The sequence below is a fragment of the Oncorhynchus kisutch genome, linkage group LG5 (genome assembly GCF_002021735.2).
Source record: "Oncorhynchus kisutch isolate 150728-3 linkage group LG5, Okis_V2, whole genome shotgun sequence".
NCBI lineage: Eukaryota > Metazoa > Chordata > Actinopteri > Salmoniformes > Salmonidae > Oncorhynchus > Oncorhynchus kisutch.
The window spans coordinates 58,179,802-58,193,707 of NC_034178.2; the positions used below are offsets into that span (position 1 = coordinate 58,179,802).

At 43.5% G+C, this 13,906-nt stretch overlaps 1 protein-coding gene across 3 annotated transcripts in view; it reads left to right on the forward strand.

Moving 5' to 3' along the window:
* Positions 1–13,906, forward strand: part of LOC109891310 (DENN domain-containing protein 2D) — a 37,710-nt gene that overhangs the window by 21,708 nt on the left and 2,096 nt on the right. For 2 of the 3 annotated variants that reach the window (XM_020483742.2, XM_020483743.2), the window contains 5 exons: positions 37–208; positions 541–591; positions 863–944; positions 1,816–2,055; positions 11,676–13,618. In XM_020483742.2, coding sequence (XP_020339331.1) covers positions 37–208; positions 541–591; positions 863–944; positions 1,816–2,055; positions 11,676–11,764 — 634 coding nt within the window. In that variant the 3' untranslated portion in view covers positions 11,765–13,618. Of the gene's footprint in view, positions 1–36; positions 209–540; positions 592–862; positions 945–1,815; positions 2,056–11,675; positions 13,619–13,906 lie in introns of those variants that run through there. The other variant, XM_031825492.1, reaches the window with a different exon arrangement.

A 13,906-nucleotide genomic window follows, 5' to 3' on the forward strand; every position in this document is an offset into this window, starting at 1 on the left:
TGGGTGTAAAGTTTGTACCTGCTTCCCCTCCAACAGTACCCTGTCCCAGGTGTTGCATGCGGTTGCGGCGCTGCTCTATCCGTTCACATGGCAACACACCTTCATCTCCATCGTTCCTTCAGTGCTGATTGATGTCGTCATGGCACCCACTCCCTACCTGCTTGGTGTGCAAAAGAACAAACTGGATGATGTCATTGACCAGAGCGACGTGAGTGTGTATGGCAGAGGGAAATGTGTTTTGTATACGTACTGTACACGTCGGCTTCAGAAAATACTAATTGATGAAATGTTTTGGGGACAAAGACTGATTTTTAAAGAAAGTTAAGGGCAGTTGCTGATTGCTGTAAACAATGTTTTACTGTTACGTTTGGGATCAGGCATTCCTGTCTCTACACTGTGACTGACTGCAGATGGGGGAATATATATCCAGTGACACTCATTAAGCTACCACTAACACAATTACAGCCTATGGAAACCAGCCAGTGTGCGTATTATCTCCGACCTGAAGATTTTGTGTGTGTATTTCTGTCTTATAAACAGATGCTCATTGTAGATCTGACAGAGGGAGCAGAGAACACCTTCATCACTTGTGTAAGTATTGCATGTCCCATTTCCCCTCAAGTTCACAAACAAAAGTACATAAATAAACTAAAACGCTTATCTCACAATCAGATTAGTAAACTAGCGTCACTACTCCCATGATTCTCATTTTGAAAGCCAACTTGATCGTGTGTGGTTCAGACCAGTTCAGTTCAAATGTTCTTCCCTGTCTGGCTGAATGTGTGTATACTCAGAAATACCAAAACATTCTCGCTGGTCTGGCAACAACCTCTCAGATTCCTCTGTCCTCTCTTTGGCACAGATAGGAGACGAGAGCACCATCCTACCAGAGAAACTACAGGAGGAGCTTCTCCAGGCCTTGTGTTGCAGGAAAGACAACTCCAGTGAGTGGACCCATTCTCCATTTTTTTTCTGATGACTGACTAGAATTTTTACTCTTGTTTATAGGGCTTAAGAGGATTCTGTAAACACAGTGACTCAGGCTTTCATTCGATTTGAGATAAGACGGACTCCATCAGCAACAAATCAAACCACATGAGGCAGTATCATAGTTTATAAAACCAATGATAGAAGTGAGATCCTCTATCATAGTCCATACAAACCCAATGATAGAAGTGAGATCCTTTATCATAGTCCATACAAACCCAATGATAGAAGTGAGATCCTCTGTGCAGAATGAGAGAAATAATGATGAGGTGGATGTGCAAAGAAATGTTCTGGATGGTTGCTGTAATATGAACATAAACCTCTCACATACCACACAGTATGAACCCTGGAATGTCCCAAGTTTATGCTAGTCTGAGTGTGTGTGTGTGGGAGGGTTGTGATGTTGGAGAAAATACTGTAGAAACATACACCCAGGGTTTGACCAGCGTCACGACCCTGGAAATTCTATTCTGGATACTGTTGACGGTGCCTAAGTGGATTCAGACACAGATGCACTTCTGAAATCCCTCAGTGCTCACACACAAACCCAACCCCCATCGACACACATGCCAATCCACCATGTGTTGTGGTTGCCACACAGCTTAACAAAGTTGTCTTGGAGGCTTTCCAAACTATGATTGTGTCAACAACATATTGGCTATCTCAAAGAAGACGCCACTTAAAAATGGACAATCTTCTGTACACTGTGTCCAGCCTCAGAATATATGAGGGGTGTTGTCTGAGGCCTTTCAACCAGTGTTTGTAGACACCACCTCAGCATCCTGACTGTATCATCTGTATTCTCTGTACTCTGTGTTTTCTATCTAGCCTCGGAGGAGTTGAATAAGGTGGTCTCGGAGGCCTTCCTCTCCTTCTTTGTGAAGACTGTGGGTCACTTCCCCTCCCATGTTAAACGCAGAAGCGGCGGGCAGCCTGGAGTATTCCAGATCAACAGCTTCTGCAAGGCCTCCGAGCCGAAGGCCAGCCGCCAATTTGTCAAACGCTTCATCCAGACACAGATGTTTGACCTCTTCATCCAGGAAGTGGAGAGACAGCCCACACAGGAAGGTCTGGTTGCATCACTTTCTGAAACAATAGGATGGAATAGAATAGACTACAACTCTAATTTAATTTGGTTTATTTGGATAGGGACAAACAAAGTACAAACACATTGAATAAACAATGGTCCAGTGCATGTCTTTCTAAGGTTCTAATAGAAACAAAAGAAAGAAATGCATAATCACTAAATCACATATCACTACAGTAACGCAATTATATGCACAAAGTAAATATCATGCATACAGTGAGCTCGAAGTATTTTTTTATTTAACCTGGTAGGCAAGTTGATAACAAGTTCTCATTTACAATTGCGACCTGGCCAAGATAAAGCAAAGCAGTTCGACACATACAACACAGAGTTAAACATGGAGTAAAACAAACATAGTCAATAATACAATAGAAAAATAAGTCTGTATACAATGTGAGGTGAGAAGGGAGGTAAAGGCAAAAAAAACGCCATGGTAGTGAAGTAAATACAATATAGCAAGTAAAACACTGGAATGGTTGATTTGCAGTGGAAGAATGTGCAAAGTAGAGAGAAATAATGGGGTGCAAAGGAGCAAAATAAATACAGTAGGGAAAGAGGTAGTAGTTTGGGCTAAATTATAGATGGGCTATGTACAGGTGCAGTAATCTGTGAGCTGCTCTGACAGCTGGTGCTTAAAGCTAGTGAGGGAGATAAGTGTTTCCAGTTTCAGAGATGTTTGTAGTTCGTTCCAGTCATTGGCAGCAGGGAACTGGAAGGAGAGGCGGCCAAAGAAAGAATTGGTTTTGGGGGTGACCAGAGAGATATACCTGCTGGAGCGCATGCTACAGGTGGGTGCTGCTATGGTGACCAGCGAGCTGAAATAAGGGGGGATTTTACTTAGCATGTTCTCGTAGATGACCTGGAGCCAGTGGGTTTGGCGATGAGTATGAAGCGAGGGCCAGCCAACGAGAGCGTACAGGTCGCAGTGGTGGGTAGTATATGGGGCTTTGGTGACAAAACAGATGGCACTGGGATAGACTGCATCCAATTTATTGAGTAGGGTATTGGAGGCTATTTTGTAAATGACATCGCTGAAGTCGAGGATTGGTAGGATGGTCCGTTTTACAAGGGTATGTTTGGCAGCATGAGTGAAGGATGCTTTGTTACAAAATAGGAAGCCAATTCTAGATTTAACTTTGGATTGGAGATGTTTGATGTGAGTCTGGAAGGAGAGTTTACAGTCTAACCAGACACCTAGGTATTTGAAGTTGTCCACATATTCTAAGTCAGAGCCGTCCAGAGTAGTGATGTTGGACAGGCGGGCAGGTGCAGGCAGCGATCGGTTGAAGAGCCTGCATTTTTTAAAACTCTATATAAGAGCAATAGGAGGCCACGGAACTAGAGTTGTATGGCATTGAAGCTCGCCTGGAGGGTTGATAACAGTCTCCAAAGAAGGGCAAGAAGTATACAGAATGGTGTCGTCTGCGTAGAGGTGGATCAGAGACTCACCAGCAGCAAGAGCGACATCATTGATGTATACAGAGAAGAGTCTGTCCAAGAATTGAACCCTGTGGCACCCCCATAGAGACTGCCAGAGGCCCGGACAACAGACCCTCTGATTTGACACACTGAACTCTATCAGAGAAGTAGTTGGTGAACCAGGCGAGGCAATCATTTGAGAAACCAAGGCTGTCGAGTCTGCCGATGAGGATGTGGTGATTGACAGTCAAAAGCCTTGGCCAGGTCAATTAATACGGCTGCACAGTATTGTTTCTTATCGATGGCGGTTAAGATATTGTTTAGGACCTTGAGCGTGGCTGAGGTGCACCCATGACCAGCTCTGAAACCAGATTGCATAGCGGAGAAGGTATGGTGGGATTCAAAATGGTCGGTAATCTGTTTGTTGGCTTTCAAAGACTTTAGAAAGGCAGGGTAGGACAGATATAGGTCTGTAGCAGTTTTGGGTCAAGAGTGCCCCCCCCTTTGAAGAGGGGGATGACCGCAGCTGCTTTCCAATCTTTGGGAATCTCAGACAACACGAGAGGTTGAACAGGCTAGTAATAGGGGTGGCAACAATTTCAGCAGATAATTTTAGAAAGAAAGGGTCCAGATTGTTTTACCCGTCTGATTTGTAGGGGTCCAGATTTTGCAGCTCTTTCAGAACATCAGCTGACTGGATTTGGGAGAAGGAGAAATGGGGAAAGCTTGGGCGAGTTGCTGTGGGGGGTGCAGTGATGTTGACCGGGGTAGCCAGGTGGAAAGCATGGCCAGCCGTAGAAAAATGCTTGTTGAAATTCTCTATTATAGTGGATGACAGTGTCTCCTATCCTCCGTGCAGTGGGCAGCTGGGAGGAGGTATTCTTATTCTCCATGGACTCCATGTCCCAGAACTTTTTTGAATTTGTGTTGCAGAAAGCAAATTTCTGCTTGAAAAAGCTAGCCTTGGCTTTTCTAACTGCCTGTGTATATTGGTTTCTAGCTTCCCTGAGAAGTTGCATATCACGGGGGCTGTTCGATGCAATTGCAGAACGCCATAGGATGTTTTTGTGTTGGTTAAGTGCATTCAGGTCTGGAGAGAACCAAGGGCTATATCTGTTCCTGGTTCTAAATTTCTTGAATGGAGCATGCTTATTTAAGATGGTGAGGAAGGCATTTTTTTTAAATAACCAGGCATCCTCTACTGACGGGATGAGCTCAATATCCTTCCAGGATACCCCGGCCAGGTCGATTAGAAAGGCCTGCTCGCTGAAGTATTTCAGGGAGCGTTTGACAGTGATGAGTGGAGGTCGTTTGACCGCTGACCCATTACTGATGCAGGCAGTGATCGCTGAGATCTTGGTTGAAAACAGCAGAGGTGTATTTAGAGAGCAAGTTGGTTAGGATGATATCTATGAGGGTGCCCGTGTTTATGGCTTTGGGGTGGTACCTGGTAGGTTCATTGATAATTTGTATGAGATTGAGGGCATCAAGCTTAGATTGTAGGATGGCTGGGGTGTTAAGCATGTTCCAGTTTAGGTCGCCTAGCAGCACGAGCTCTGAAGATTGATTGGGGGGCAATCCGTTCACATATGGTGTGCAGAGCACAGCTGGGGGCAGAGGGTGGTCTATAGCAGGCGGCAATGGTGAGAGACTTGTTTTTAGAGAGGTGGATTTTTAAAAGTAGAAGTTCAAATTGTTTGGGTACAGACCTGGATAGTATTGGGACAGTAACATGTTCCTTTTTTTGGCTCTGTACTCCAGCACTTTGGATTTGAAATGATACATTGACTGAGGTTAAGTGCATACTGTCAGCTTGCATTTGAGTGTGTTTTCATCGATATTGGGTAAGCCGTTCAGAAAATACAGCATTTCTTGTATATGGTCCCCCCATTTTTGGGGACCAAAAGAATTGGGATATGGATAGTCCTGAATTGGTCGTAAATAATGAGTGAGGAAGTTACAGACCCACAAATATAAACTCAGCAAAAAAATTTTTTTTCCCGTTTTCAGGACCCTATCCTTCAAAGATAATCTGTAAAAATCCAAATAACTTCACACATCTTCATTGTAAAGGGTTTAAACACAGTTTCCCATGCTTGTCCAACGAACCATAAACAATTAATGAACATGTACCTGTGGAACGGTCGTTAAGGTCACATTTATGAAAACTTAGGACACTAAAGAGGACTTTCTACTGGCTCTGAAAAACACCAAAAAAAAGCTGCCCAGTGTCCCTGCTAATCTGTGCAAACGTGCCTTAAGCTTGCTGCAAGGAGGCATGAGGACTGCAGATGTGGCCAGGGCAATAAATTGCAATGTCTGTACTGTGAGACGTTTAAGACAGAGCTACAGGTAGACAGTTACCCCACATCATTTAAGTCAATTGGAGGTGTACCTGTGGATGTAATTCAAGGCCTACCTTCAAACGCAGTGCCTCTTTGTTTGACGACATGGGAAAATCAAAAGAAATGAGCCAAGACCTCAGGAAAAAATTTGTAAACCTCCAAGTCTGGTTCATCCTTGAGCAATTTCCAACCGCCTGAAGGTACCACGTTCATCTGTACAAACAAAAGTAAGCAAGTATAAACACCATGGGACCATGCAGCCGTCATACCGCTCAGGAAGTAGACGTGTTCTGTCTCCTAGAGATGAACGTACTTTGGTACGAAAAGTGCAAATCAATCCCAGAACAACAGCAAAGGACCTTGTGAAGATGCTGGAGGAAACGGGTACAAAAGTATCTATATCCACAGTAAAACGAGTCGTATATTTTATTTATCTGTTATTTTACCAGGTAAGTTGACTGAGAACACGTTCTCATTTGCAGCAACGACCTGGGGAATAGTTACAGGGAAGAGGGGGATGAATGAGCCAATTGTAAACTAGGGATTATTAGGTGACCGTGATGGTTTGAGGGCCAGATTGGGAATTTAGCCAGGACACCGGGGTTAACACCCCTACTCTTACAATAAGTGCCATGGGCTCTTTAATGACCTCAGAGTCAGGACACCCATTTAACGTCCCATCCGAAAGACAGCACCCTACACAGGGCAGTGTAGGGTGCATTGCAGGGTGGTATGCTGCTGGCAAATGTATGTCAACATGATCTGAAAGGCCGCTCAGCAAGGAAGAAGCCACTGCTCCAAAACCGCCATTAAAAAGCCAGACTATGGTTTGCAACTGGATATGGGGACAAAGATTGTACTTTTTGGAGAAATGTCCTCTGGTCTGATGAAACAAAAATAGAACTGTTTGGCCATAATGACCATTGTTATGTTTGGAGGAAAAAGGGGAGATTTGCAAGCCCGAAGAACTATCCCAACCGTGAAGCACGGGGGTGGCAGCATCGTGGTGGTGCTTTGCTGCAGGAAGGGCTGGTGCACTTCACAAAATAGATGGCATCATGAAGTCGGGAAATTATGTGGATATATTGAAGCAACCTCTCAAGACAACAGTCAGGAAGTTAAAGCTTGGTCGCAAATGTGTCTTCCAAATGGACAATGACCCCCAAGCATACTTCCAAAGGTGTGGCAAAATGGCTTAAGGACAACAAAGTCAAGGTATAGGAGTGGCCATCACAAAGCCCTTACCTCAATCCTATAGAACATTTGTGGGCAGAACTAAATAAGTGTGTGCGAGCAAGGAGGCCTACAAACCTGACTCGGTTACACCAGCTCTGTCAGGAGGAATGGGCCAAAATTCACCCAACTTATTCTGGGAAGCTTGGGAAAGGCTACCTGAAACGTTTGACCCAAGTTAAACCGTTTAAAGGCAGTGCTACCAAATGCTAACTGAGTGTATGTAAACTTCTGACCCACTGGGAATGTGATTTGAAAGAAAGAAATAATTATCTCATTCTGACATTTAACATTGTTAAAATTAAGTGGTGGTCCTAACTGACCTAAGATGGGGAATTTTAAATGTCAGGAATTGTGAAACTGAACTGAATTTAAATGTATTTGGCTAAGGTGTATGTAAACTTCCAACTTCAACTGTGTGTGTGTGTACAAACATACCCACCCACCTCTATTAGGCCTGTGTATGACTTGGAGGGTCTTAATGGGTCTGTTGGATAATGCCCGTCAGTTCATACATGATTGCACTGGTGGAGCTGTAGCAACAAGTTTTCGGTATTTATTTTTAATGTATTCAAATGTTAAATAGTTTGTTCTGATAAAGTGTTCCATGCATGTGCTCCTCTGTAGGAGAAAGAATGGCCTATAGAAGCTTTATACAGAGCAGGGGTCTCCAACAGTTTGATCGTGAGCTACCAGTAGCTAGCAGTCCACCTATGAGTACCTCGCCAAACAATTCTGAAAGTACATGCAATTTTCACTTCTGGGCCATTTTCTCCGCAAACGGTCATAAACAAATCTCACAATTATCAGACACCGCACGCTCCCAGCTAATATGTAGTCAACGCAACATTATCCCACCCCTGGTTAGCCACTATTGGTTTAAAAGGCCAACCTTAACACAATATCTGCCAATTAATTTCCAGCAATATTGCCCCCGTTTGTGTGGCGCGTGCATTTGTCTATCACTTTGTGTGTGGCCAGTTGTTGTGATAACTGTCTTGTGGGTTGACAGAAGTACTTTCCCCAAAACCTCAATTAACATTTAACTGCGAAGTATGCTTACCTGGTAGAAATATATCAAGAGTAAGTATACAGTCGTGGCCAAAAGTTTTGAGAATGACACAAATATTAATTTTCACAAAGTTTGCTTCTTCAGTGACTAGATATTTTTGTCAGATGTTACTATGGAATACTGAAGTATAATTACAAGCATTTCATAAGTGTCAAAGGCTTTTATTGACAATTACATGAAGTTGATGCAAGGAGTCAATATTTGCAGTGTTGACCCTTCTTTTTCAAGACCTGCAATCCGCCCTGGCCTGCAGTCAATTAACTTCTGGGCCACATCCTGACTGATGGCAGCCCATTCTTGCATAATCAATGCTTGGAGTTTGTCAGAATTTGTGGGTTTGTGTTTGTCCAGCTGCCTCTTGAGGATTGACCATAAATTCTCAATGGGATTAAGGTCTGTGGAATTTCCTGCTCATGGACCCAAAATATCGATGTTTTGTTCCCAGAGCCACTTAGTTATCACTTTTGCCTTATGGCAAGGTGCTCCATCATGCTGGAAAAGGCATTGTTCGTCACCAAACTGTTCCTGGATGGTTGGGAGAAGTTGCTCTCGGAGGATGTTGGTACCATTCTTTATTCATGGCTGTGTTCTTAGGCATAATTGTGAGTGAGCCCACTCCCTTGGCTGAGAAGAAACCAGTCTAATCCCTGTACCTTTTGGAGAATATCAGTCTGTTCCTGATGTTTTTCCTGGAGAGAAGTGGCTTCTTTGCTGCCCTTCTTGACACCAGGCCATCCTCCAAAAGTTTTTGCCTCACTGTGCGTGCAGATGCACTCACACCTGCCTGCTGCCGTTCCTGAGCAAGCTCTGTACTGGTGGTGCCCCGATCCTGTAGCTGAATCAACTTTAGGAGACGGTCCTGGCGCTTGCTGGACTTTCTTGGGGGCCCTGAAGCCTTCTTCACAACAATTGAACCGCTTTCCTTGAAGTTCTTGATTATCCGATAAATGGTTGATTTATGTGCAATCTTACTGGCAGCAATCTCCTTGCCTGTGAACGCTTTTGTGCAAAGCAATGCTGACGGCATGTGTTTCCTTCCTGGTAACCATGGTTGACAGAGGATGAGCAATGATTCCAAGCACCACCCTCCTTTTGAAGCTTCCAGTCTGTTATTTGAATTCAATCAGCATGACAGAGTGATCTCCAGCCTTGTCCTCGTCAACACTCACACCTGTGTTAACTAGAGAATCACTGACATCAAGCTGGTCCTTTTGTGGCTGAAATGCAGTGGAAATGTTTTGGGGGATTCAGTTCATTTGCATGGCAAAGAGGGACTTTGCAATTAATTGCAATTCATCTGATAACTCTTCATAACATTCTGGAGTATATGCAAATTGCCATCATACAAATTGAGGCAGCATACTTTATGAAAATGTATATTTGTGTCATTCTCAACTTTTGGCCACGACTGTAGAATTTGTCTAACGTTATTTGTTATCTTTGCCATGAAATGAGAAGCAGCAGATCTGAAACCTCACTAGACCTGCACATTCCTCATTCACTAGATGCACAATTAAAGGGTTATTACATTGAAATCAGTTTTTTCCAGACCTAGAAAGTTATTGTCTTCTTGCCATGGACTCAGAAATTCCAATTTCTTTGTTTCTCTATGAACAACTGTAAAAACAAATTAGGAGTGAAAAACGACCATCTAAAACCAGAAAATATTTAACTGAACATAATTTGTGAAAATATAAAACAAAATTTGGGGGGGGTAATTCAGATTTAAGAGGGCACACCCGTAGTAGTTTATGAATCATTATTTTAAAAGGTACACTACATGACTGAAAGTTTGGACACCTGCTATTCGGACATTTCATTCCAAAATCATGGCCGTTTAAAATGGACTTGGTCCCCCCACCTTGCTGCAATAACAGCCTCCACTCTTCTGGGAAGGCTTTTCACTAGATGTTGGGGAATTGCTGCGAGGACTTGCTTCCATTCAGACACAAGCGTTAGTGAGGTTGAGTACCGATGTTGGGTGATTAGGCCTGGCTCGCAGTCGGCGTTCCAATTCATCCCAAAGGTGTTTGACGGAGTTGAGGTCAGGGCTCTTTGCAGGCCAGTCAATTTCTACCACCCCGATCTCGACAAACCATTTTCTTTATGGACCTTGCTTTGTGCGCAGGGGCATTGTTATGCTGAAACAGGAAAGGGCCTTCCCCAAATTGTTGCCACAAAGTTAGAAGCACAGAATCATCTAGAATGTCATTTTATGCTGTAGCATTAATATTTCCCTTCACTGGAACTAAGGGGCCTAGCTCGAACCACATAAAACAGCCCTAGACCATAATTCCTCCACCAAACTTTACAGTTGGCACTATGCATTGGGGCTGGTACTGTTCTCCTGGCATCCGCCAAACCCAGATTCATCTGTCGGACTGCCAAGTGGCGAAGCGAGAATCATCACTCGAACGCATTTCCACTGCTCCAGAGTCCAATGGCGGCGAGCTTTACACCACTCCAGCCGACATTTGGCATTGCGCATGGTGCTCTTCGGTTTGTGTGTGGCTACTCGGCCATGGAAACCCATTTCATTAAGCTCCTGACGCACAGTTCTTGCGCTGACGTTGCTTCCAGAGGCAGTTTGGAACTTGGTAGTGAGTGTTGCTTCAGCCCTCGGCGGTCTCATTCTGTGAGCTTGTGTAGCCTACCACTTCGTGGCTGAGCCGTTGTTGCTCCTAGACATTTCCGCTTCACAATAACCGCACTTACAGTTGACCTGGGCAGCTCTAGCAGCTCTAGCTGACTTGTTGGAAAGGTGGAATCCTATAACAGGGCCACATGGAAAGTCTCTGAGCTCTTCAGTGAGGCCTGTCAGCAATGGGTGTGGCTTAAATATCCAAATCCACTCATTTGAAGTGGTGTCCACATACATTTGTGTATATTGACAGAAAATATAGTGCACTACTTTCTCTTGTACACTAAGGCCCGGGGAAGAGTTGTAAGAGAGGAGATTAGAAGAATGTGCCTTTTTGAAAGCTAGGAAAAAATAAGTAGCTCGGGACATGTTTTTAATTTTTTACACTTTTTTTATTTTTTAGAACCTCTCAAGACCATTGAGACATTTTAAACACAAGCTTCACATGTGCAAATCTGATTTTAAGTGTTCAAAGCTCAGTACATTACTTTTTCAAGATGTGACCGTGATGGCACTGTATAAGCTTTTGGTCCAGGATTTTCAAAGCATTGGAACAGTGACTCTCTCTAGGGGTCTCGGCACTGTTGCAAGCCACCGAGTCCAGATGTTCTGTCAGTTGTTTAGAGACATCAGCACATCAGCACAGGTTTTACATTGGTCTACATTTGAAGGCTGGCACAGGTTTTACATTGGTCTACATTTGAAGGCTGGCACTTGGGCAGATCTATGGTAGATCATTGATGTACAACAAACAGATTTGGGCCAAGCACTGACCAAAGCTGGAGGAAGATGTGTGGTTAACAACAAAAAATTACTTTTTCATAGGAGCATATTCACTTACCAAGATTCACTTACCTAGCAATGAATCATTTTGTTTTCCCCTTTTTGTAGGATTCTTCCACCAAAAAATTGCAGAGTACCAACAAAGTAAGAAGAAAGAGAAGGCAAAGAGAGGCTGGGTGAGAGGACTTGTGGTGTAAATGTAGGCGTCCTCAGACAAATTGATTCTGATCATGTGTACATTTGTGATGCTGGATAAGGGTGACGCTACAGGACGTTGCTCCTGTCTGTGGAGCGAAGATGGTGACAATCTAAGTCTGCAGTATTTTCTCTTGCCTGTAGAAATTGTAGGCTACTCCCGTGTCATGTTGACTGAATGTGTGCTAAAGATGAAGAAACACATGTTTTTGTCAATGTTTCTACGTTTATTGAAGGATGTGTTACTTCTGTTGTGATGACTTGGCAAAAGGTTTATTTATTGCACTTTTGTGCTGCAAGATGCTCTTATATATATGCTCTTATAACTAAACATACCTATGAGTATTTCATAGTAGGCATAAACACAAAATATTTAGAATACTGAGTGCCTTATAAATTGTTATTTTGTTTATTTAAGCTGTGGGTATGAATGTGGAAGTTAGGATGTGAATAAGCACTTTTTAAAAATGGTGAATAAAAGTTGGACCAATGATGTTTTAACATGACTTTTAAGTTAGCATTCACGAGATTGGTGTATATTAGGATTCCCGTTAGCCACTGTAAAAGCATCAACTACTCTTCCTGGGGTCCACATAGTACAGAACAGTATTAGTCAAGGACTGAAATACATGCATTTAAAATGTCACACACAGCCTACATATCAGTACATACACACAAACTAGGTCTAATACATGGTTCAATGCAAATTGCAATTCAATATATATGAAATGGCTTTCTTTTCACAGTCCCCTTTGTGCAGTAAGGTGTTATTTTATGTTTATTTAAACTGGTTGTATTGGTAGCTTGAGTTACGTAGGGTGGCAGAGTTCCATGTAGTCATGGCTCTATTTAATATTGTGCTTTTCCCAGCCTCTGTTCTGGACCTGGGGACTGTGAAAAGTGGCCTCTGGTTGCATGTCTTGTGTCCGAACTGTGTGCCAACTGCTTGAACAGACAGTTCCCTTCAACACATCAATACCTTGCACAAAAACCAATAGTGATGCAGTAAATCTCTCCTAAACTTTGAGCCAGGAGACTTACATGCTTGTTACTGACACTTCCCCTCTGTATACATTCTAAGTGCGATACGTGCTGCGTTGTTCTGGACCAACTACAATTTACCAATGGGTTTCTGTTTCTTTGCCGCACATGACCATACAGTAGTCCAGGTGCGACAAAACTAGGGCCTGTACGACCTGTCTGGTCAACTGAGATGTTAAGAAGAAAGAGCAACGCTACATGGCCAGACCTCTTCCCATTTTAGCAACCATTGAGATGATCTTTGACACTCACACATCACATCCGGGGTATGAAATAGCGTCCCTAGCAACCAGTGCCAGAGAGCGAGAGACAAATCAATAATTTGTCGAGTTTTTATCTATCATCACGATTAAGCACACATATTTTTACATTCAAGGTGATTTTACATTAATGCGGTGTGCAGTGGAGCAGGATGAGCATCCACAACGATTACGTTTTCCAAACGGAGCTGTCCTGAGGAACGAATTACTTCCGTCACTACCTAGAACGACTATGGCGGAGAAACGTCGGTCCGGGGGAACTTCGGGGATGTCCGAATCGAAACCGACCAAGACCGACACCGAGCTGGAGTTCCTATCGCAGGCGGGAGTCGGGGAGTTACTCCGAGGGGCTCTGCTAAAGATGGTAGAGGCCAGGTCGGAGGACCCAATGGGGTTTTTGGCAGACCATTTCTGTAATCAGGCCTCCGAGGCTGAGAATGGGACTGGTGGATGCTGCAGCGATGGAGATTTGCTCAACCTCGGCGCAGGCGCACACGAGCAGCAGCAGCTGAGCCGAGCCCTATGGCACCTGCGTCTAGCGCATCACTCTCAGAGGTAAACCAGAAAGAACATGCATTTTGCGACTGCCAAGCTCAAGTGTATGTTCTCGTTTTATCTCACAATGAAATAACACAACCCACTGTGCAAAAACGGGTTCAATCAACCGTGTTTCCATGTGATGTTAATAAAAAAAATATGTGGTGTTGAATCAACGTGGAAAACTGATTGGATTTGCAAAAGTCATTATATTTTTGTACCTAACTTTTTAACCTAAATCCAATGACCAGGTGACATTTTTGGTTGAATTAAGTTAGTTGACAACTGCTCAACCAAATGTTAATC